The sequence below is a fragment of the Eptesicus fuscus genome, chromosome 3, assembly GCF_027574615.1.
Source record: "Eptesicus fuscus isolate TK198812 chromosome 3, DD_ASM_mEF_20220401, whole genome shotgun sequence".
NCBI lineage: Eukaryota > Metazoa > Chordata > Mammalia > Chiroptera > Vespertilionidae > Eptesicus > Eptesicus fuscus.
The window spans coordinates 45224979-45249042 of NC_072475.1; the positions used below are offsets into that span (position 1 = coordinate 45224979).

At 40.1% G+C, this 24064-nt stretch overlaps 2 protein-coding genes and 5 non-coding genes across 14 annotated transcripts; 6 read left to right on the top strand and 1 right to left on the bottom strand.

The window, feature by feature from the left end:
- The first annotated feature begins 83 nt into the window (after positions 1 to 83).
- Positions 84 to 6280, top strand: EIF4A2 (eukaryotic translation initiation factor 4A2). Of its 5 annotated transcripts, none has more exons than XR_008555547.1 (13): positions 84 to 157; positions 952 to 997; positions 1084 to 1216; positions 1493 to 1632; positions 2378 to 2546; positions 2634 to 2743; positions 2984 to 3127; positions 3439 to 3576; positions 3821 to 3910; positions 4133 to 4212; positions 4661 to 4771; positions 5063 to 5173; positions 5493 to 5557. XR_008555547.1 is itself a non-coding variant. In XM_008151569.3 (11 exons), the coding sequence occupies exons 1-11, from the start codon at positions 129 to 131 to the stop codon at positions 5635 to 5637; spliced, it is 1224 nt and encodes a 407-aa protein (XP_008149791.1). In that variant the 5' UTR covers positions 84 to 128; the 3' UTR covers positions 5638 to 6280. The 5 variants fall into 5 exon arrangements, 1 of the variants encoding a protein (XP_008149791.1); XR_008555549.1 differs by having other exon boundaries at positions 4661 to 4767; XR_003621331.2 differs by lacking the exon at positions 5063 to 5173 and having other exon boundaries at positions 5493 to 5559.
- On the top strand, positions 1323 to 1391 carry LOC114235193 (small nucleolar RNA SNORD2). Its single transcript, XR_003621373.1, has one exon. It is a non-coding gene; the product is annotated as a small nucleolar RNA SNORD2 (small nucleolar RNA).
- On the top strand, positions 2789 to 2915 carry LOC114235184 (small nucleolar RNA SNORA63). The gene has a single exon (XR_003621369.1). It is a non-coding gene; the product is annotated as a small nucleolar RNA SNORA63 (small nucleolar RNA).
- Positions 3173 to 3350, top strand: LOC114235192 (small nucleolar RNA SNORA81). Its single transcript, XR_003621372.1, has one exon. It is a non-coding gene; the product is annotated as a small nucleolar RNA SNORA81 (small nucleolar RNA).
- On the top strand, positions 3627 to 3758 carry LOC114235197 (small nucleolar RNA SNORA63). The gene has a single exon (XR_003621376.1). It is a non-coding gene; the product is annotated as a small nucleolar RNA SNORA63 (small nucleolar RNA).
- On the top strand, positions 3938 to 4074 carry LOC114235186 (small nucleolar RNA SNORA4). Its single transcript, XR_003621370.2, has one exon. It is a non-coding gene; the product is annotated as a small nucleolar RNA SNORA4 (small nucleolar RNA).
- RFC4 (replication factor C subunit 4) lies at positions 6281 to 23399 on the bottom strand. Of its 4 annotated transcripts, XM_054713819.1 has the most exons (12): positions 23147 to 23399; positions 21830 to 21889; positions 21583 to 21757; positions 19661 to 19739; positions 13676 to 13755; positions 11414 to 11533; positions 9466 to 9609; positions 9176 to 9296; positions 7933 to 8058; positions 6699 to 6779; positions 6505 to 6621; positions 6281 to 6423 (listed from the first exon to the last, which is right to left on the bottom strand). In XM_054713819.1, exons 3-12 carry the CDS (start codon positions 21711 to 21713, stop codon positions 6328 to 6330), a joined length of 1095 nt encoding a protein of 364 aa, XP_054569794.1. In that variant the 5' UTR covers positions 21714 to 21757; positions 21830 to 21889; positions 23147 to 23399; the 3' UTR covers positions 6281 to 6327. The 4 variants fall into 4 exon arrangements, with proteins under 4 accessions (XP_054569794.1, XP_054569793.1, XP_028016474.1 ...); XM_054713818.1 differs by lacking the exon at positions 21830 to 21889 and having other exon boundaries at positions 21583 to 21725; XM_028160673.2 differs by lacking the exons at positions 11414 to 11533; positions 21830 to 21889 and having other exon boundaries at positions 21583 to 21725.
- Between the last annotated feature and the right edge of the window lie 665 nt (positions 23400 to 24064).

Genomic DNA, 24064 nt, shown 5'->3' on the forward strand with positions numbered 1-24064 from the left:
TTTGTGGCTAACCGAAGAGCGACAGGAAAATTCCTCCGCAGAAAACGGGTTCCGGCCGCGAGCCTATAAAAAACGGGTGGCGCGGCCCCGCTGTCTTTTCAGTCGGGCGCTGAGTGGCTCTTCGGAACATGTCTGGTGGCTCTGCGGACTATAACAGGTACGGCGCTTTGCCGCGGTGCCCGCTTGTGAAGGTCATGTGGCGCCATGGGGAGTGGTAGAGGCTGGTGTGGAGGCAGGGAACTCGGGCTCATAGGTGTTTTTTGCCTGGGGTACGGCACCCCTGTGTCCTTCGAGAAGCTTCCATGATGGGCAGGGCCACGGACTGCAGGGAAACGGGTACGGAGATGGAGTGGTGCGGTGGCTTTTCCCGAAGACCCTTTGAATTTCTGGCGCCTCCCGCGCCCGCACGGAGCTGACGTTTGGTGAAATCCGTGGCGCAGTCCGCGTTCCGTGCAGTGTAACCGGGCCTGAAGCTTTATGTGCGGCCACGGGCGCGGGTGCAGTGAGGTGGGGGAGGGAGGCCGCGGCACCCACTGGACACGACCAGGAGGTGCACCGGGGCCGGGCCGGCGAACCGTTGGCTTAGCCCTGGCCAGGATCTGCCCGCGTCAATCACCTGGCTTGCGCATTGTAAGGGGCGGAGCTCGGCGTGTGGAGCTCTCGCGAGACGGCCCGCCACCGAGACGGGAGCGCGGGGCTTGGGGGAAGGGCCGGCCGCTGGGAGCTTTTCCGGCCGTCCCCGCTCTCAGCCTTCCCGGCGGGCACACGGTAGATAAATTGTGTGCCCTGCCCCGGGGCCAGCTTCCTTTGCTCTTTCAGTAGGAAATGACCTTTTGGAGGGGAGGGTGGGTATCCGGACGGGAGAGGTAGTAAAAGGCTGCCCCTCCTCCCTGATGTGCAGATGGGGGGCTTGGAAAAGATGTTCTCTAACTGCAGTCTTTTTGTCTGCAGAGAACATGGCGGCCCAGAGGGAATGGAACCCGATGGTGTCATCGAGGTAAGAAATGGGTGTGGATTTTGAAACGATGGCAAGGTGAGGTTGGTCATCCTATTTATTCCGTTTTAAATTTTTATTTTTTATAGAGCAACTGGAATGAGATTGTTGATAACTTTGACGATATGAATTTAAAGGAGTCTCTTCTCCGGGGCATCTATGCTTATGGTTTTGAGAAGCCTTCAGCTATTCAGCAGAGAGCTATTATTCCTTGTATTAAAGGTAAAAGAATTCGTTGGCACTTATTAACAGTGAAGCATTGTTTTACATAGACCTGGATTATAAAAGGGAAAATATTCTGGGGGACTAGTACCTACTTGTATTCCTAAAGTGAAATGATGGCAATCATCTTTCGGGACTGACCTGAAATGAAGAGAATACTCATTGCTGATCACTTGATTATTTGGGCATATTTCATGTTCCAAATGGAATACATAGTGTAAACTAGAAGTGACGGTTTGATGTGGGATCGGTAAATATGTATCCTACTTTTTTTAGGGTATGATGTGATTGCTCAAGCTCAGTCAGGTACTGGCAAGACAGCCACATTTGCTATTTCCATCCTGCAACAGTTGGAGATTGAGTTCAAGGAGACCCAAGCACTAGTATTGGCCCCCACCAGAGAACTGGCACAACAGGTATTGATAGTGTAGTTAAAAAAAAAAAAACTGCTTGCGTGTTGCATAGGTTTCAGGTTTCACAACTGAAGATTCAAAACTGTATAAATTGGTCCTATCAGAAACCTAACTGTACATGCATGCAGGGAGTTTTTGTTAAAAGTTAAATAGGAACTGGGTGTGCAAGTATGGTTTACAGGGTTATATAACGGAGAAACTAAAGCTTTCTGTTCAGGGTGGACTAGATCTGGTCTCATTTTTAAGTTTGAATGCAGTTGTGCAACATGAAAACTGCAGTAACATGTTATCATTAGTTTGTGATGCATCTTTTTGCATGATATGTTTTCAAGACTCGCTGCTAATACAGGCTTTGAAGTACACATTGCTAATAAAACTAGGCTTTATTGAGGTCAATGTCACTGCCCTGTGGGAAAAATGAAAGTAGCAATGATTTGTTGTAGCTGTAATTGCAGAGCGTGGTCCACTATTTATGGCTCCCTACACAATGAAGAATAAAAGACATGTTTTTAGTTCTTAATCTAGCAGGTACCTGGGACAATAGGATCCCATGTTTGACAAGGCACAAAACATTGCAAGGGAATTTTACCTCGAAGCAGTTGGATCAGTCTTCATTTTGAGCTTTGAAGTAGTTAAGTGCTATGCATGCATTAAAGCTGTGTGTAGACCAGATATTTGCCATTATGCTTTGGAAGTTTAGTCACAATCTGTAATTCTGTTGGATAAAATTAAGGCTTTTGCCTTTTAGATCCAAAAGGTAATTCTGGCACTTGGAGACTACATGGGAGCAACTTGTCATGCCTGCATAGGTGGAACCAATGTTCGAAATGAAATGCAAAAACTGCAGGCCGAAGCACCACATATTGTTGTTGGTACACCAGGGAGAGTGTTTGATATGCTAAACAGAAGATATCTTTGTAAGTATTGCTGTCAATTGAGCAAAGATTTTTTTACTATAATCATTTGAGAATTTAGGGATGATAGTATGATTTTATTTTTAACAGCTCCAAAATGGATCAAAATGTTTGTTTTGGATGAAGCAGATGAAATGTTGAGTCGGGGATTTAAGGATCAAATCTATGAGATTTTCCAAAAATTAAATACAAGTATTCAGGTGAGCTTTATTTCACCCCCTCCTATAGCTGGAGGTCAGGTTTTAATGCAGGAACTGTTACAATACAACTGAAGTGTTTTATTGTCGTTCCCCCTGCTTAAAGCAATTGATGCATAACTATCTCTGTCTAGCACAATTCCATAGCTAGACAGAGACGCTTGGCCTCAAACATGTTTTTTTGAGTATTGTAAAAGTTCAGCTAACTACTTGTGTGATAACATAGTTTATTATTTTTTTAAGGTTGTGTTGCTTTCTGCCACAATGCCAACTGATGTGTTGGAGGTGACCAAAAAATTTATGAGAGATCCAATTCGAATTCTGGTGAAAAAGGAAGAATTGACCCTTGAAGGAATCAAACAGTTTTATATCAATGTTGAAAGAGAGGTAACTTGTCTAATTACTAAACATAAAATAGTAGCCAGATATTTGACCTTCTTGTATAAGCACTGTGCTAAAATTGCATAAACTAGGATCACATCTTGGTTTTTGTAATAATGCTAGCAGAGTACACACAAGAAGAAAAGTAACTGCACTAGATGATAAAGACTGGGGTGGACCTCTTTCTTAATGTCCAGTGTCCTTTGTCTTAAAATTTGGTGCAACATGTCTTCTGATCAGCCTAACAGCGAATTTTTAGTTATTGTAAGTTGGAAACAAGATTTTAATGACTTAACTTTTTCTTTGAAATATTGTAGGAATGGAAGTTGGACACACTTTGTGACTTGTATGAGACGCTGACGATCACACAGGCCGTTATTTTTCTCAATACAAGGCGCAAAGTGGACTGGCTCACTGAGAAAATGCATGCCAGGGACTTCACAGTTTCTGCTCTGGTAAGAGGTGTTCTGCTCTAGTAGTGGTAATTACAATGTCTTCTCTTATTAAGCAGGATTCAGACTACAATATAGCTGTTAAGTGCTGTGTTGTCGTTCCCCCTGCTCAAAATAAAGTTGTTTCTTAACTATACCTGTCTGCTAGACTCCTGTAGCAGCCAGGGACGCTTGGTCTCATACATAATTGTTAAAATTAAATATTGATTGACTGGTGATTCTTGAATGGAGGTTTGTTAATTTGCAGCATGGTGACATGGACCAGAAGGAAAGAGATGTTATCATGAGAGAATTCCGATCAGGGTCAAGCCGGGTTCTGATCACTACTGACTTGTTGGTAAGTAAATCAACTGCTCTTTTTGATCTACCAAAAGTTTTATTTTGGGTGAAGGTTTTTTAATAACCTTTACCAACTTAGGCTTTTTGGGAGAATAAAGACCACACTCCACAGTGGGCTATATCACTAAACATATAGCCCATTACTATTTTGTGGCCTACATTACATAAGTCTCTAATTTTAATCAAATTAGAATTTTAATACCATACCATTGTATTTCAGGCTCGTGGGATTGATGTGCAACAAGTGTCATTGGTTATAAACTATGATCTACCTACCAATCGTGAAAACTATATTCACAGGTGAGTAGATGGCACCTTGTTACTGTATTGGTAAAATGAGCTCATGTATTTTGTGCTGATGAAGTTACCTTCCAGATAAATCAAAGTCAGGGAATTGATTCAGTAGACAGTGTCAAATTGGGAAGATGAAATTAAAAATGGTACTTGGGAACATTGGTCATGCAGTGGGAAAACAATTGGCAAACATTGCCCAAATTGTGGACTTTCATACCTATGGATTGGATTGTTTTAGTTTACATCTGTTGGTCTTAGCTTATTTTTGAGCTTTATTTTTTTGTGATGCTCTTGTGTGTCCATGTGCTTTCTTGGTGATTATAGTTGGGACTTTCTTGGTGTCGTCTGGTAGCTATTTGAGCGGTCCCTGGTTTAGTTATAGTGGCTTTATCCCTAAATAAATTGAATTGTACTTTGTTATATGATGTAAAAAAAGACTTTTTAAAAAATACAGGAGTCGATAGCAGCAGTTGATGACGAGATGGCACTCAGAAACGGCGTTGACGTAATTTAGGACGTGGAATCATAAGCGAAACAGCACACTGTTTGAATAAAGAGCGAGTCGGTATTTATATTTGTTTTTCTTTTGTCAATGATTTATTTTATATTTTAAGCTGCTCCAGCCAAGGCATTTTTGTATATTAGCCAATTAGGAGGTTTTATATTGTCTGGTTTCTATCAGGAAGGTAGAGAGTTGCTTTGGAGGTAAACACGTTTGAGTAACTTGAGTTATAACGTGTGAAACTGAGCAAAAAGCAGTGATGAGTTTGGGTTGCCATACCAAATACTTGTTTTCCCACTGGAAAAAGTTGTTAAGTTTAGACAATAGTTAACCGTGCAGCATTTGTATTTACAGTTTACAGTTCCAGAAGTGCGCCGATTGGATTATATAACTGTTCTTTCTGCTTCATCCCGGTGTGTTTACATCTGTCCCAGGCTGACTTCTGCTCTTGGCTGGCCCACTTTGGTATGGGCTTTTTTTTTTTAATTTCACTACCCCAAACACAATACTGTCATCTGCTTTAAAAATAATAATGCTCAAGGCACCTGATAAAATCTCATTTTGCAGCCAGACAAGCTTTGAATCCTTTTGGCACTAACTGCAAAGGAAGATTTTTTTTTCCTCTAGATATTGATTAGCAGATAGTGCTCCAATTAGAAGCACGAACTATAACCTTGATAAGTAAACACAGCAGCTGATGGTTAACAAGTGGATCATCATGTTCAGTAACTCATGCATTCTGTTAGAAGTAACATTCTAATTGCTGTTTTTTTTTCTTACACAGAATTGGCAGAGGGGGTCGATTTGGGAGGAAAGGTGTGGCTATAAACTTTGTTACTGAAGAAGACAAGAGGATTCTTCGTGACATTGAGACTTTCTACAATACTACAGTGGAGGAAATGCCAATGAATGTGGCTGACCTTATTTAATTCCCGGGATGAGATAGTTTTGAATGCAGTGCTCGCTGTTGCTGACTAGGCGATCACAACGTGCATTGTGCTTCTTTCTTTGGGAATATTTGAATCTTGTCTCAATGCTCATAACGGATCAGAAATACAGATTTTGATAGCAAATCGACTTTAGTCGTGAGCTCTTGTGAGGAGAGTCATTGGCTTTATCCTCTAGAGTTAGACTGTTGGGGTGGGTACAAAAGATGGGGTCTGTAAAATCTTTTTTTCTTAGAAACTTATTTCCTAGTTATGTAGAAATGGTTGTATTAGATGTTCTCTATCATTTAATAATATACTTGTGGACTAAAAGATATAAGTGCTGTATAAAATCAGCCAATTATGTTAAACTAGCTTATCTGCCTTTATTGTGTTTGTCATTAGCCTGAATAGAAGGCCTTTAAAATTGATTTTATTTTTTTTTAGGAAGCATTTGAATGCATTTTGTTTGGTATTGTATTTATTCAATAAAGTATTTAATTAGTGCTAAGTGTGAACTGGACCCTATTGCTAAGCCCCAGCAAGCAATCATATCCTAGGTAGGGTTAAACCCCCAGTAAAATTGCCATATTGCACATGTCTTAATGAAGTTTGAATGTTAAATAAATTGTATATTCACTTTAAAGGTGCTTTCATTATTTTATTGTAAAATGGTATGAATTGAATGTGGTTTTAACAATTCTGGGTTAACTGTTGCATCACAGTAGCACAGAGGCTAATCAACTGCAGATGTTCATCAGCACCATCTGCTAAGCACTTGTCTACATCCTGCAAGAAAAAGAAAAGGTTAGATAATTGTCCCTTTTAGGTATAAGTATTTTGCTGAAATGTGCAAAGGTGCCTACTTACAGCAAGTTTTTCTGTAATGATGGACTTTTGTTTATCAGAAAGAGCATCATTTTCTACAACTACATCATGAAGTTGATTCACAAGCTGAGTTGCTGCATGACCTTCATCTATTAAGTCCTGTAACAAAAAAGTTACATGGTGTCAACATTTAATTTTCTCTTCCCCAAAGTTAGTAAAGTAACTTAAACTTTTACCTTTACCACAGCTTCTAGCTTGTCAAAAGAGCCACTCTGACATGCAGCAAATATTCCATCAACTGTCTTGACTGGTATTACCTAAAAAGATGTAGGAAGGTGGTTTGGACATTACTCTGCCAAGCCTGTGCCCTCTCTTCCATTCCATGCTTGGTTCACCTAACAAACGACATAAAGCTGACAGCTGCTATTCTGATAACAGTCAATCCAGAGTTGAGAAGGCAAAGAAGTGGAAAAGGGTCTTCTCCAAGCCTTATACTCAATTCTGAGCTCCTGAGAGGTAATACAGAAAAAGATATTTGACCTGAAATTTAAAAATGTTCTCAAGGTGGCTATGCCAATACATTAGTACAGTCACTACAATGAAATTAGGGTGGAACATTATCTTTTAAAATCCATTGAAAACATTCTCAAGTTTGGACTTACTGTAGTGGCTGATATCCTAGTGGCAAGTGCCTTTTCTCTAAAGACGCCTCTTAAAGAGATTGGTTTAAATAATCCCTAATACCCAGAAAAAAGGGACTAATGCTGTTTAATTATGGTATGGAAATGCAATAAAGCCTGAAAGGAGTATTTGAAGACTGGTGTGGCCCTCTATTTTCTTCAACAAAAGATTTCTCTTAAAGTTGAAAATGCATGTGCCTTGTTATATGAACCTTTGTCAAAATAGACTACATTTATAAGAAAAGACATCAGAGGGGGGATGCTGGAGGTATGGGACATCTGTACTAGTTTCAATCAAGATCCCTGAAGCATTCTGATACTCCCAGGTTATTCACTTAAATTAGTAGTTCTTAGCACAGTACTTGGCACATGCTATAGACTAAATGTAACACCCTCCCCAATTCATGTTAAAAAAATCCTTGAAGTATTTGGAGGTAGGCCTTTGGAAAGTGATGGGGTCATGAGGGTGGAGCTCTCATAATTGGGATTAGTCCTTATAAAAGGGTCCAGAGAGCTCCCTTCTGCCATAGGAAGATGCAGGCCATCTATGAATTCGGAGTCCAAGAATTAGAAAGTGGCTCCTCACCACACTGAATCTGGGCACCTTGACCTTGGACTTCCCAGACTCCAGAGCTATTAAATGAATTTCTGTAGTTTGTAAGCCACTCATTCTGGAATTTTGTTACAGCAGCCTGAGTGGATTAAGCACATACAAAGCATTCTATATATACTTGGGTGAAATTTTTCTAAAAGCCGCCTAAAAGAATTTCAGAATAACTAATACTCTTACCCCAGCAATGTCTGTGATCACTTTATCTGTGACCTCCTTCCCACCTGTTAATCTAGTAGCACTTTGAAGAAATGTAATGGCTTTTCTTAAGTCTCCTTCTGATACTTTAACAAGACAAGACAGTCCCTGAAAAAAAAAAAAAAGGGGTTTTTTTTTTGGTGTGTTCTTACCTATGATGACCAATTAAGGTGTTTTGATCTTAATAAAGTGAAAAGCACTATATTTTAGCCAAGAGTTACTGAGGAGAAATGAAATTTATTTCCGTTTTTGAGGGAATATTATTAGTCTTATAGTGGCAGAATTCATGGAGACAGCCTCAGTCCAATGGAAGGATAGAAATCTCTAGCCTTTGAAAGTTGCAGAGATGTTCCATACTTCTCATCCTACTTTCTTGATTACATAAAGAAAATTCAAATTATGGTTAAATTCTGTTATAATGAATAAAAGACCTATATATTCTATCACTGTACCAGAATTTCATACCAAATAAGTTTTTGAAGTGGAGTTATTAACTAGGAGACTAAAATCTTATCATTATAGAGATTTGTTGCTACAGAATTTACATTATATGTATGAAATCTGCCCCATTTTGGGGTCTCTAATATACTGATCCTATCTAATAAAAGAGTAATATGCAAATTGACCATCACTCCAACACAAAGATGGCTGCCCCCATGTGGACACAAGATGGCTGGCAGGGGAGAGCAGTTGTGGGCGATCAGGCCAGCAGAGGAGGGCACTTGGGAGGGACCAGGCCTGCAAGGGAGGGCAGTTGGGGGCGATCAGACCTGCAGGGGAGGACAGTTAGGGGCGACCAGGCCTGCAGGGGAGGGCAGTTAGGGGCAATCGGGCCAGCAGGGGAGTGGTTACGGGGTGATCAGGCTGGCAGGCAGAAGTGGTTAGGGGCAATCAGGCAGGCAGGCAGGTGACTGGTTGGGAGCCAGCAGTCCTGGATTGTGAGAGGGATCCCAGATTGGAGAGGGTGCAGGCTGGGCTGAGGGACACCCCCCCGCCCCCACACGAATTTCATATACCGGGCCTCTAGTAGATAATAAACTGCTAATAGTAACAGAAAGACTAAATCTGTAATTCCTAGACATTCCAATTGTTGTTCATTTAGCTTAACTTTGCCTGAAGAATTGGCATCAGAAATTGAAGCAACACACATGACTCCTTTCAGGGCCTTTTCATATGTATTCATCAATGTAATTAGTAATTATAAGAACTAATAATTAGTACTTACCTCATTGCTAATTTTGACATGTTCTTTATCAGCAATGTCTAGTAATCGCTGTTGTTGAATTTTATCTGACAGAGGTTTGAAGCGGAATTTAGAACATCTAGAGGTCAGAGGTTCAATTATTCTGTAAAATATTGGAAAAAACAAGTCTGTCCAAAGAACTCATTTTTATCAAGATTTGATGGAGATATTAATGTAGCCTTGAAACATTGAAAAAAATTTTTTTTCTCTCCTTAACTGAGGGTTAGCAAAATAAGGCTGCCTAGCATCTATCTTCAAGGCAATATACATACCGACTGACATAGTTACAGATGAGACAGAATCGGGTGGTTTTAGATTCTTTCTCCATGGTACGTCTTAACGCTGCCTGAGCAGCTGAGGTCATAGAATCTGCTTCATCCAGAATCACAATCTTAAAAGGAGGACATGGCTTCCCACTGATTCAGAGAAACACATAAGGAGTGATAATTCACCTATCATCATTACAATCTAATTTTATATAACATACTCATCCTCCCAAAGAAAAGCCTCATGCCCAAGAGGAGTTACACCTCTTCTCTCCCAACTCTCTCAGCCACAGGCAATCATGATCTCTACTTTCTGTCTCCAAATTTGCCTATTCTGGACATGTATCTATATAAAAGCCTAAGTGACTGTCTGACTGGTAGCTTTGACCTGCAATGATCACCAGGGGGAAGGCGCTCAATGTAGGAGCTGCTGAGCTGCGGTGACTTGGCAGCTATGGTTCTCGGGTGATGCACCTGGAACCAGAGAGGAGGGAGACCGATTCCTGGGTGCCTCACCCAAGAACCGTGCTCTTGCAATCCAGGAGCCCTCAGGGGATCTCAGAGAGCCGGTTTCAGCCCGATCCCCGCAGGCCAGGCCGAGGGACCCCACCTGTGCTCGAATCCGTGCACCGGGCCTCTAGTTTCACATAAATGGAATCATATGATGTCAATCTAACATGTCTTTTATGATTGACTTTTTTCACTTAGCATAATATTTTCAAGGTTCATCCCTATTGCAGTGCTATTACTTCATTCCTTTTAAATAACATGGCAAATGGGTATACTGCATTTTATTTGTCCATTCATTTGTTGATGGGTATTTGGGTCGTTTTCATGTTTTGACCATTATGAATAAAGCTGTTATGAACATCTGTGTACATATTTTGAATAGACATGTTTTCATTTCTTATAGGCATATATCTAGGAGAATTACTGGGTCATGTGGTAAATCTATGTTTAACTTTTAGCCAAACTTTTCAAAGTGGCTGAATTTTTTACATTACAACCAGCAATGTATAAGGATGCCAATTTCTCCACATCCTTGCCAATACTTACTATGTTCTGTATTTTTTATTATAGCCATCCTAGTGAGTGTAAAGTGGAATCTCATCATGGTTTTGAATGGCATTTCTCTAATGGCTAATGATGTGGATGATGTTTTCATGTGTTTATTAGCCATTTGTGTATCTTCTTTGGAGTAGTATCAATTCACATACCTTGCCCATTTTAAAATTAGGTTGTCTTTTTATTATTGAGTTGTAGGAGTTCTTCATATATTCTTGATATAAGTGCCTTATCAGATATGATCTATATCCATTGTCAGTTCAAGGTAGATATCAAAAATTAGTCATTCACTTCCTATAAATTCTTATGTGTTCTCTGATATAAATTTAAATATATGCCAGGTGAGTGAGGAGGGATAATGAGAGGATAAGAACACATATGTAATACCTTAATAAATAAAGAAATTTAAAAAAAATAAATATATGCCAGGAACCAAAAATTTAATCTTGAAACTTTGTCACCTGAGTATAAGTAGTTGGCTAAACATCCCTGTTTAATTTAGGGCAGTCCTATTTAATTATTAATAATACCTCCTCTTTCATTCTAAAAGCATCACAGTTTGGATGAAAAATTATATGGTCACCCTACTATGAAATATACACTGAAGCTTAAAACAGTTGACTTTTTTAAAATAACACAATAGCAAAAGTCAGGATTTTTGTTATGCATGCACCACCCACCTATCACATTTGATTAATAAATACTTCTTAGACAAAATATCAGTGGAAAACCCTTGACAGCTAAACAAAACTAATTATAATGGAAAGTTTATTTCTGACTTTAAATAATTTAGATAAAAATATGATCTAACATGAAAAAAGTTGTAAATTTGGCAGAAATATGTATTTTAAACAAATACAATGACATGGTATGGAGAAGAGAAACTTACTCTGAACGACTTCCTGATACAGTTAATTGAGCAAAATTCTTCACTTTCTCTCTAACTACTTGTATTCCACGTTCATCAGATGCATTTAACTCAAGAACTCTTAATCGAAAAAGTTCATGCCTATTTAAAAATGAAGCAAATATGAAATGTCATAGAGCATATAAGTAACTGAGGTTTAACCACATTTTAACATTTGCACATCTTGCAGTAGTTTAAAATCCACCTACTAAACAATATGGATAGAAGGTACACAATTGCTTCTGTATTTTCTCTTTTGCAGAGACATGCAGTTAACATTTTGGCTTTCTTCCATGCTTTTTAAAAAATATAGGTAAATGATATCACATATATAAAATTTTAAATCAATTTTCCACTTTGTATTATATCATAATCATCTTGCCATCTTGCAACCAATCAAAATACCATTTTTATAGCTATGTGAAGCTCCCGAAATGCCATTTTAGTAGCTATCTATGTGACGTTTCATCCTACAACTGTACCACCATTTACTTATTTAGCATTCTTCTATTGTTAGACGGTTAGATAATTTTAAGTATGTTGCAATTTTAAATAATGCTGCAATACAGTATATTTTGAATTATTTCCATCGGATAGCTTGCTATAAGGAAAATTACTAGATTAAAACATGAATAGTTATTTTAAAGTGAGTTTTTTTATTTATTATATTTTTATTGATATCAGAGAGTTAGGGGGAGAGAGATAGAAACATTAATGATGAGAGAGAAATATGGATTGGCTGCCTCCTGCATGCCCCCACTGGGGACTGAGCCCCCAACCCAGGCATGTGCCCTGGGATCGAACCCAGGACCCTTCAGTCTGCAGGCTGATACTCTATCCAATGAGCCAAACCGGTTAGGGCTTAAAGTGAGTTTTTAGAAATTAAAAGTAGTTCACTGTAGGGAAATCTGAGAAATCAAAAGATAATTAAAGCAACTGGCACACCCAAAGCACTATTTTGAAAGGTTCCTTCTAGTAATTTTTCTACATATTTAAACATATTTTTAATTAAAAAACTAGATTTAAATTTGTTTTATTTTTCCTAAATATTTTTCCAAAAAGGTATCTTTGCTATATTGGAGCATGTTGCATGGGTATCAGACCCAGGCTAATATCTTTTCTAGGTAGAGGGCTCCTAAACAATGGTTGGCTAAGCCAAGACAGAATCTAAGAAGAGGACTCTAGGAAGGTAGCTCACAGAGATTTTCTTCTATACCTAGAATCATACTGTATCGGCGACCATACACTCTGCTTACACTCAGGATACCTGAGGGTAAGGATCTGGCCCAGCCACTCCAGAGGCAGGGCCTAGGAAAGCCAGTGCAAGAAGGAACTCAAGAGGTGGTGTGGGTCAGTAGCATCGGACACAATAGATTTGATCATATGAAACATGTTAATGCAATAATTAAGAGAGTGTGATGAAATTATCGATGTGACTGGAGACAGGCTGGGTTTTCTGGGCCCAAAATCATAATAAATAGTGATAAGCCCTTGCCGGTTTGGCTCAGTGGATGGAGCGTTGGACTTCGGGCTGAAGGATCCCGGGTTTGATTCTGGTCAGGGGCACATGCCCAGGTTGCGGGCTCAATCCCCAGTGGGGGGAGTGCAGGAGACAGCAGATCGATGATTTTCTCTCATTATTGATGTTTCTCTCCCTCTCCCTTCCTCTCTGAAATTATATATATTGGGATATGCTCTTACCCAATATATATGGGATGGCGCAATACACACACACACACACACACACGTATATAAAAAATCATGCCGTGGCTGGGTATCTCAGTTGGTAAGAGCACCATCCCATTCACCAAAAGGCTGTGGGTTCAATACCTAGGTTGCAAGTTCGATCCCTGGTCAGAGAGCATAAGGGAGGCAAGTGATCTATGTTTCTCTCATCCGTTTCTCTCTCTCTCTCTCTCTCTCTCTCTCTCTCTTCTTCTCTCTAAAAATCAATGAAATCATATTCTCAGATAAGGATTAAAAATATATATATGTCATGGGGCTCCCTGTGTGTAATATATTCAAACACTGAATAAGGTTCAGAATGAAGGTCACAAAAGATGTAGGCAAGCTAGTTTACTGGAGGGGAGGAACTGGAAATGGGCCCACTGGATTAATAAAAAATTCAGAAACGAAAACAAACCCAATTTCACAGAAAAACCAAAGTCAAGTTTTTAGAGAAAGAAAAGCAGTACCAGAGATTTTCAGTGTCAAGTCTTAAAAAAGAAAGATATTTCAACTTACCCAAAGAGTTCCCTCGCTGCTGCCAAAATAGTAGATGTTTTTCCAGTTCCAGGTGGCCCATAAAACAGGAGATTGGGGAGCTGTAGAAATTAATTTTTTTTTTTAATTTTACTCTGGCACAAATAAAGGAGGACTGAAAATGTCTGGAACACTGCAATAATTTCCCCAATAGAGAAGGTACATATCCTATATAATAAGGAGCTAATATGCTAATTAGACTGAATAGCCGGAGGAAGCCAGAGCTGTGAGGGCCGGCAGAGGCTGCAAGGGCTGAGCCCCTTGGATGAATTTTGTGCATCGGGTCTCTAGTATCTTAATAAACAGGTTTCTTAATATAACTGGTATCATAGTATTCACAGTTCTAAATCCTGCTTTTCCATATAATACTACTAGCGGCCCAGTGCACAGATTCGTGCACATCGAAAGGAAATTAATTAGAAGGTGGCCAGTGGGGCAGGACTGGAAGAGACAGGCCGACACGCCCTGGAGCCAATCTCCCTCGGTCCCTCCCCGGTGTCTGTGGAGTGAGCTGGGTCCCTCTGGCATGTGGGGTCGCTCAGCCTGGTGTGTGGGGATCGGGCAGAAACCAGCTCTCCGACATCCCCTGAGGGGCCCTGTAGTGTGAGAGGGCACTCTGCAAAGTTGCTGTTATACAGGGTATGGAATGCAAACGCAAGTGGCAAGTGTGCAGTAAACCAGATTAGGGGCCAACAGTGTCCCAGCAACAACATAACCCATGGCCGAAAGTGGAATTGCTTGGCCCTGGAGGAATTGGGCTCCCTCCTCTCTGGTTTTGGGGTGTGTCACCCGAGAACTGCTGCTGCCAAGTCACTGCAGCTCAGCAGCTCCTGCATTGAGTGTCTGCCCCCCTGGTGGTCAGTGCGCATCATAGTGACCAGTCAGAAGGTAGAAGGGACACTTAGCATAGTAGCCTTTTATATATAGAGAAGATAGATGACTTCTTCCCCAATATGTTTTTCTAATATCTTAAATTGAATCATATTTATGATTGCTCTATTCCTAAATTACTTAGGTGGAATTTTCAAAGCTGAAATTAGAAACATTTTATTTCAGAATCCCAGGCTTTTGCCAGGTCCCTATCCCACCCCTTTGCTCAGTATCAGGCAAGATTTTATACTTTATAAAGATGTCAGTTATTTCAAAGTGGAAATAGAACGAAGGAGTAATTGGATTTGGCCAATACTGAGGAAAAAGGAGTAAAAAAACTATTAGGGGTTTGAATGAGCTGAGGTTGCAAAAACAGAAACATTAAAAGAATTAAGCATCTATTAAGTGCCAGGCAGTACTCCACATCATGATCATGTACTCTGTAGGATGCCTGCATATATCAGGGAGAATTCACTAGAGAAAGAAGGATAAGGTTAAATAACTGGTTATCTTCTTTTATACCTTAAGTATAGCTAGCTTGGCTCCTTATAAAACAGACAATTGATCTGTGGTATAGATTAATAAATGTAAAAAATTCTAATGAGCTCTCTTACAAAACTGTACATTCTTCAGTATGTCCTTTCATGTAGGGAAATAATAGCACATAGGGAACTAGGCAGTAGTTTATTTGCTTCTACTCTTTTTTTTTTTTTTTTGTATTTTATTGATTTTTTACAGAGAGGAAGGGAGAGGGATAGAGAGTTAGAAACATCAATGAGAGAGAAACATCGATCAGCTGCCTCTTGCACACTCCCTACTGGGGATGTGCCCGCAACCAAAGTACATGCCCTTGACCGGAATCGAACCTTGAGTCCGCAGGCTGATGCTCTATCCACTGAGCCAAACTGGTTAGGGCTATTTGCTTCTACTCTTGCCTAACCCCCAACCTTCACCCTTTTCCATCCATTCATTCTTCACACAAATCAATGTTGCTCTGCTTGTTACTTAAAATTATTCACTGGCTTCATACTCGCATGTAGGAAAACAGAAGCAGACAAACAAATCAACTGGTTTACCATAACCTTTAAGGACATCATGATCTGCTCACCACTTCTCCTACCTTCTAGGCTCCAATTTACAATGACTTCCAATAACTAAGCACATTATGGCCTGCACATATGCTGTCCCCCACAAGGTAGGGTCTGACTCCTTTATTCTGTTTGGCCAACTCCTACAGCATTACAAGTCAGAAGCCTTCCCTGACCACCCAATCTAAAGTGGGTCTCCTCCATTAATCACTCATTAGTCTTTGTTGCACTGGATGCAATTACTACTAGCATTTATTTATTATTTAACTGTTGGGTTTAATTGTAAAATACCCATCTATCTTACTAGATTGTAAGCTTAAGAAGGTCAAGACCATATTTGTTCTTTTCACATCTGTATGCTCAGCATCTCGTGCAGTACTCAATATACACCAAGTAAGTAAATCAACATATAAATATATCAATTAGAAGACTATTACTGTTACATTGGTAACAAATAGCTTAAGATACAAACTATGAGATCCACTACAAAACAAAATTTAAAAAAAAAACAAAACCCTAGGCTCCTTTATTTTTAAGGTTATAACTATTATTTTGATGCATGCATACTTCAATATTTAGAATGCTTCATATATATATTGTGCATTTAAGAACTGTATGTGGATCACTAAGTTATTACGGAAATACAAATCAAAACACAATGAGATTATCACCTTACACCTGTCAGGATGGCTATTATCAAAAAGACAAGAAATAACATGTGTTGGGGAGAATTGGGAGAAAAGGAAACCCTCGTACACTACTGGTAGAAATGTGAATTAGGGCAGCCATTATGGAAAACAGTATGGAGATTACTTAAAAAACTAAGAATAGAGCTACCATATGATCCAGTAAATCTTCTGGGTATTTACCCCCAAAATATAAAAATACTAATTTGTAAAGATACATGTATCCTATATTAATTGCAGCATTATTTACAACTAGAGGCTCAGTGCACAACATTTGTACACTGGGGGTGGTGGGTGGGGGTTCCTTACTCCAGCCCCTGCCCTCTCGCAGTCTGGGACCCCTTGGGGGATGTCCAACTGCCGGCGGGGAGTGGGCCTAAGATGGCAGTCGGACATCCCCCGAGGGGTCCCTAGCATTGCCACAGCAGTGGGAGAGGCTCCCACCACTGCCGCTGCACTTGCCAGCCATGAGCCCGGCTTCTGGCTGAGTGGTGCTCCCCCTGTGGGAGCACACTGACCATCAGGAGGCAGCTCATGCATTGAATGTCTGCCCCCTGGTGGTCAGTGCACATCACAGCAACCAGTAGTTCCACCATTTGGTCGACTTGCATATTAGCCTTTTATTATATAGGATAGCCAAGACATGAAAACAACCTACATGCCCATCAATGGACACTGGATAAAGATGTGGTATATATGTAGAATGGAATACTTCAGCCATAAAAAAAATATATTGCCACTTGCGACAACATGGATGAATCTTGAGAGTATAAGTGAAATAAGTCAGATGGAAAAGGACAAAAACAGTATGATTTCACTCATGTGGAGTATAAAACAAAAAGTAACAAACTAACAAAACAAACTCACAGATACAGACAATAGGTAACTACCGTTACCAGTGTCAGGGGAATGACAAATTGGATCAAAAGGGTCAAATATATGATAATGGAAGGAAACTAGATTGGGTGGTAGGCATGCAATAGAGTACAAACATTGAAGGGTGTACACCTGGAATTTATAGCATATTATTAATCAATGTTACCTCAATAAATTTAATTAACATACACACACAATGGAATTTTATTCAGCCATAAAATACTAGGAAATCCTGCCATTTGTAACAACAAAGATGGGACCGTGAGGGCATCATGCTAAATGAAATAAGTCAAAGAAAGACAAATACTGTATGATTTCATATGTGGAATAAAAAATACTAATAAAAAGAGAGGCCGAGGATTGGTGGAGGGGAAACTGGAGGAAGGCAGTCAAAAGTTACAAACTTCCAGTTATAAAATAAGTAATGAACAACATGATCATTGCTGTATGATATATATGAAAGTTCCTAAGAGTTCTCATCACAAGGAGGAAATTATTTTTTTTTTCTGTATCTACATAAGGTGATGGATGTTATCCAAACTTATTGCAATGATCATTTCACAATATATGTAAGTCAAATTATTATGCTGTACACCTTAAATTTATACAGTGATGTATGTCAATTATATCTCAATAAACCTGGGAGGAAAAAAGAATTCTATGTCAAATCAGTTCTTAAAATTGATTTCTGAAAAAAACAACAACAAAAAATCAACTCCTAATTCTACCTTAAAACCTTTTAAAGTAAATGAAGGAATTAATTATTTTCCTATATTCTTTAGAATTAAAAAAAAAAAATTACTTCATCTTTAAGTTTTACCAAATTTAGTCTGAAAAGAAACACAAGTGGTTAAAGTTCTTAATTCAGCCTCATAAATTAGATAGTATAAAGTCAAGAACTGAACCATAATCCCACTAGATTTGCTTACTAGCAATTAAAATATACTTTGTCCTAAAATCTGTGTAAATATTACTAAGCAGTTATAGTTGTATACTATTATATAATTAAAAGGTAAATATTTGGATCATATCAAAACAAATCCTGGTAAAGAAAAATATTTTATGTATTTTTATTATTGTTGTTAATCCTCACCCAAGGATATTTTTTCCATTGATTTTTAGAGAGAGTGGGACAGGGGTGGGAGTGGGGGTGAGGGGAGACAGAGAGAAACATTAATGTGAGAGAGACATATTGATCATTGCCTCCCACACGCTGCTCCCTGACTGGGGCTGGGATCAAACCTGTAACCCAGGTACCTGCCCTTGACCAAGAATCAAATCCATGACCCTTCGGTGCGTTGGCTGCTGCTCTAACCTCTGAACAACACTGGTTATGGCAAGAAAAATATTTTGAAGAGTTTTATAAATATAACTTCTTTCAAAATATGCACTGTTGTACTGTAATTCCAGGAAGAGAACAATGGAAGCAAAAACCAAAAGAACCTCTACTTCAAAGCAGCCACATTAAGAGGAAGAAAGCCAATCTTGGGAATAAAGCAAAAACTAAATACCACTTTCATCTGTAACTTTTTCTCTTCCTTCACTGAGTTCTTAAAGCACTTTATCATATGAAATTTTAAACTGCTAATTTTTAAAAATTAAATATTTATTATTGAAAGTATTATGTATGTCCCTAAACTGCTAATTCTTTATATGGGTTTAGTTTGTCTCTGAATAATCTAAAGCAGCGGTAACCAACCTTTTGGACCTCACGGACCACCAGTGGTCCATGGACCACCGGTTGGCGACCGCTGATCTAAAATACAAGTCACTCAAGGACATTTTATCCCACTCATCACAGTAGGAGACACAATGCTATAAGCAGAATTAAATGCTCAATTTTTTTGTATTGTAGTTCAAACCGAATCTTAAAATTAGGTGAAAAATTATACTTTCTTTTTCTTTTTCAGTTATAGTTAACGTTCAACATTATTTTATATTAGTTTCAGGTATACAGCATCATGGTTAGACATGTATATAATTTAAGAAGTGATCCCTCCCCCATAAGTTTAGTACCCATCTGGCACCATACAAAATTACTGACTATATTCCTTATGCTGTACAAAATTGCCCTGTGACAATTTTATAACTACCAGAGAAATTATACTTCAAAAGAATCTCTTGACTCTTCTTTACAGCACATATCGTTATCTAGAATTCTCTTACTTATTTGGCTTCTATATTTACTCTGTTGTTCCCCACCAAAATAAAAGTCCACGAGCAAAGAGACCCAGTCTGTCTTGCTCAATGGTCTATACTTGAGTACTATATACAATGCCATAGGATAGAATTGGAGATGCTCAATAAATACTTGTTGAACTAATCATCCATTGTACAAATAGTCATCATGGGCCCACTATATACATACCATAGTATTTAAAGGGGGTGGGGATTATAAAGGAAGAGGGTGAATCTCCCAATGACATTAAACATCATCTGCTACTCACATCAGCTCCTTCTAAAGACTTTTTCAGCACTGCAACCACTTCTTCCTGGAAAGCAACTTCATCCACACATTTTGGACGACTGTAAAAAAACAACAAAGGTTATTTTGTATATTATAGTAGCCACAGAGAAGTTTTCAAGTGTTCTTTTTGCTAAAATACTGATGATAATTCTCATATTGGTAATGAGAAACTTTCATAATTGGAAGTAGGTGGAAACCCCATTTGTGCCTTAAACAAATACATACTAAAGGACTGAAGTAATTTTTCACTATTCAGACACATAATTTACATGTTATGCTTACAAAAATTAAGTAAAAGGATTTTATTACACCACAAATGCCAAGTGCTTAAAAATTTAAAGTGAACACTTGCTTAGAAAGTAATATGACATATATATATTTATCCTCACCCAAGGATATGCTTTATATTGATTTTTCTAGAGATAGGAAGGGAGCGAGGGAGAGAGAGAGGGGGAGAAGAGGAAAGAAAGAGAGAGAGGGAAACATCAATGTGAGAGAGAAACATTGGTTGCCTCCTATATGCATTCCGACCAGAGACTGAACCCACAACCTAGGTATGTGCCCTGAATGGGAATCAAACCTATAACCTTTTGGCACTTGGGATAATGCTCCAGCCAACTGAGCCAGGGCCGAAAGTATTATATTTTGACAAGATCATGCATTTCAGGTGAAAAGAGAGAACTATTTAGTAACCTCATGATAGGCAACTATTTTGGTTAATACAGTTACATAAATATAGTTATTACATTGTTAATTGGTTAATATTTTTTTCTACTACTCAACTGCACACAAAAAATGCATATCTATTCACTTCACTAAGGGCTAACAAAGGAAGTTTAATCAATATGAAGTATAACATATAATTTTCTTCTTAAATCATTAACTAGTGATTTTAAGAGCTCACACAGTTATATTTCCAACCCTAAGATTAGGCTTTGTGCTTAGTTTACTAATCAGAAACTTTCTAAGTCATATTTTTCTAAGTACTCGGGTCAGTGCCAGGCAGGAATTTCATGTTAGATAATGTTTTCTAGAAAAAAAACAGTGTATGTTATAAACCAGTTTTTTATTCAAATACATGCAGAGGCCAGGTAGACAACAAGAGTAAAGAAAGCAGAGTATAAGGCAAGAGAAAATAGGGACCATGATTAATTGAGGAACACATAACCTTTCCAAAATGAGAAGCAGTATCCAAGTCCATCTAACTGTTGTCAGGTGAGAATTTGCATCTATTGGCTGCCTAATCTCCTGAGGAGTTGAAAATCTAGATTTCTTTCTCCCCTTGCATAATATATTTTTTAATTAAAAAAAAATCTAGATTTTTATGTGAAACTTGCATTTTTAAAAGAATTGTCAGTGCCAAATAAAACATGAAGGCCTTTTTGGCCTATAAGTAATCTGCAAACCCTTGGTAATAACTGAGGCTACACTTGGAGTTACAACTACTATTTGTTATACTACTACTTAGCTGATTGAAATTTAAGTGGGACTTCAAGTGTTGTTTTTGCCAAAAACGTATAAAAAACAAACACTCAACAATTTCCACCTATCAGTAATGAAAGGGGAACAGATTACTTGGACTTAGTAGAACTCCTGATCAAAAGCCAGCTTATAAAAAAAATTGTTTTCTTCAATGCTGTATGTAACCTGGCCCCTAAAACCATAGACCTGAGTTATACAGAAGACCTTAGTTCAGAAATAAGGGAATTAAATTAGATCATTCTAAGGTACCTTTCAGTACCAAGGTTCTATGACTTACATCCTTGGGTGATTTTTAAGGACAACATCTAAACCAAGCAAATCATCCCACATTAAGAAAGAAAAAAAAAGGGGGGGGAGGGATTATAACTGGTTAGAGATGTAATTTATTAACAATTTCAACAAAAACACAAGAGTTCTTACTATTTTTCCACCCATGGAACAGGTTTGGCTTTCTTGTTCTCTCCACTACTTCCGGCAGTGGCAGCTACTCCTCGATCCTTGGTCAATGGTGGTTTAGTACTGATAGATGTGCCTTTTAAAAATGCCTGCATGGTTACTTCACCCTGACCAGGTGCAAGACAGAAAAAGAAAAGCTCTTTTGAAACCATTATGAAGAAGTACCACTTGAAAGGGCACTTAACCTTGTGCAAAGATATTCAATAATTACTTATTTAATAAAGAACATCACCCCATGAACTAGCGGCCTCTGAATGCATTGTGCTGAAGGCTGCAGGGACATAAAAGAGGAGAAAGTGCTTAGGGAAATCAGAATATATTTACAGTGAGGAAGTTACAGAATAAAGACAAATCTTACGTGAGAAAAATTTGAGTTCCAAACTTTTTGATAAAGATGATATCATTAATGGCCAAACTGTACATGGACCTCTAAAGCCTCTTCCCTTTCAATCATGGGCCTAGTTCTAATTCAGACTCTGGAATGGGTTCAGCAATTAGGAGTGCTGGGACCACAAATAAGAACCTCCACTTTGGGGCGGGGGGGGGGGAGTTAGAGTTCCACTTAAGGGTCTGTTTTACTGGCTTCAGATTTTTTTAAACATTCATTTCATAGAGGAAGGGAGAGGGAGAGAGATAGAAACATCAATGATGAAAGAGAATCATTGATTGGCTGCTTCCTGCACGCCCGCCCCCACTGGGGATAGAGCCTGCAACCAGGGTATGTGCCCTTGACTGGAATCGAACCCGGGACCCTTCAGTCCACAGGCCAACGCTCTATCCACTGAGTCAAACCAGCTAGGACTCAGAGGCTTTTTTTTTTTTTTCTGGGGAAAGTCCTACCACCCCGGAGTCTGTGGTTAACATGGAAGTAGCTGTTTTTGCTCATTTGAAGACATTGCAGGAAAGCCAGAGTTTAAAAAATTCATACAATATCTCACCCTAAAGATAACCACTATTAACATTCAAGTAAACAGAAGTACGTTTTTTAGGGATTGAAAGGCACCATTAGCTTGCCTGAAAATTCCCCGCGTTAGTGGCAATTTTATATTTTTCACTGCTATATCCCCAAGGCTTAGTGCACTGACTGGTACATGACCCATGCTCCATAATATCTGATGACTGAATTACCATTTGAGACACGGGTTCCCCTCCTGTAAAGGGAGCTAAGGCCTATTCCATAACGGAGTTAAAGCCAAGAACTGTGCAAACACATAGTTCTGTGCTTGGCATGCGGATATATACTCAAACAAAATACAATGTAAATATCTGTGAACAGCTAAGGTTTTTAATGTGTCGAATTCCTCCATCCCTGCCACAGGCTGCTTAAACAGCAATACATCCCAGAGCAGGACCCTGAAAGATGCTGTACTGTGCCTCCATGTCCCGAAGGGGTGGGAGGTAGCCAGGCCGGATCGCGGTCCAGCCCCGTGCGCGCGCTACTCCGTGGGTGGAAGGCCGCCCCGGGGCATCACAGGCGCAGGAGTGGAGGGAGGAGAAGGCAGCCTTCGCCATCTCTTCAGCTGGTCACCTGTTATCCCCCGCTCTCCGCGCGGGTTCCCGGGCACCGCCTGGGCCTTCCAGCCGCCCGACTCCGGAGCGAGGACGCTGCCGGCTCGTTCCTGGGGTTCCCGGACGGTGAAAGGGCGAGGCGGTGTCGCAGTCTTAGCTCCGTCCCCCAATCTGAAAATATGAGGCTCGGGGAGCCCCGAGCGGCCTGACACGGCGACTGATCGGCCACGGTCGGCACAGCCGCCTCCGTTCCCGCCACGGAGGGGCGCGCGCAGGGCAGGGCGGGAATTCGCAGGGACCGTCACTTCCGGTCCGCCACGCTCCCGCCCCAGGTTAAAGGAGCCGTTTCCTTCCGAGGGGAACACACGGGCTTTTAGGGATGCGTAGATTGGGGCGCGAGTGACTGAAGAGGTGGAAATACAGTCCCACCCTGTCCCCGCGCACTCCTCCCACTGGGGACGGAGGCCTCGGGTCTCCGACCGCGACCGACCGGAGGAGACCTGGCGCCGGAGCCCGCCTGCTCTGCGCGCCGGGGGTGGGGGAAGGGGAGGGGGAGGCGTTGGCCGCCGCTCGGCAACCTCCGGCGGTTGGAGAGGGGGTGCGGGCCTCGGGAATCCCGCGATCCACCCAAGGTCTCCAGAGGCCCACTCCATTTTGGGGGTTGGAACCTGCATGGCCTGTACGTCACTGGGAACTTAATGTCAATGGAGCGTCTCGCTGGCATTTCCGAGAGGACACAATTCTGCTTTCAACCTGCTTCTCCCCGAGGACGGCGACTGGGGAGGGTGGAGTCAGAAGACGGTACCCTGAGGCTCTCTATTCCCCACTTTGGCCCCCCTTTGGCTTCGTCATCGCGGAGTAAACCGAGTGTGTTTTAAGAGCAGAAACGTTTGAAGAAAATTCCTTTCCTCACTCCCTACCCCATATTTTTAAAAAA

Bases quoted from the DNA above. Each gene is read 5' to 3' on its own strand.
- EIF4A2 (XM_008151569.3), top strand. From the start codon at position 129: ATGTCTGGTGGCTCTGCGGACTATAACAG. The intron at 3,128-3,438 runs GTAACTTGTCTA...GAAATATTGTAG, and splicing joins ATATCAATGTTGAAAGAGAG to GAATGGAAGTTGGACACACT. The intron at 3,577-3,820 runs GTAAGAGGTGTT...GTTAATTTGCAG, and splicing joins ACTTCACAGTTTCTGCTCTG to CATGGTGACATGGACCAGAA.
- RFC4 (XM_054713818.1), bottom strand. From the start codon at position 21,713: ATGCAGGCATTTTTAAAAGGCACATCTATCAGTACTAAACCACCATTG. The intron at 6,622-6,698 runs GTAAAAGTTTAA...TTTTTGTTACAG, and splicing joins AGCTAGAAGCTGTGGTAAAG to GACTTAATAGATGAAGGTCA. The intron at 6,424-6,504 runs GTAAGTAGGCAC...TTTTTCTTGCAG, and splicing joins TCATTACAGAAAAACTTGCT to GATGTAGACAAGTGCTTAGC.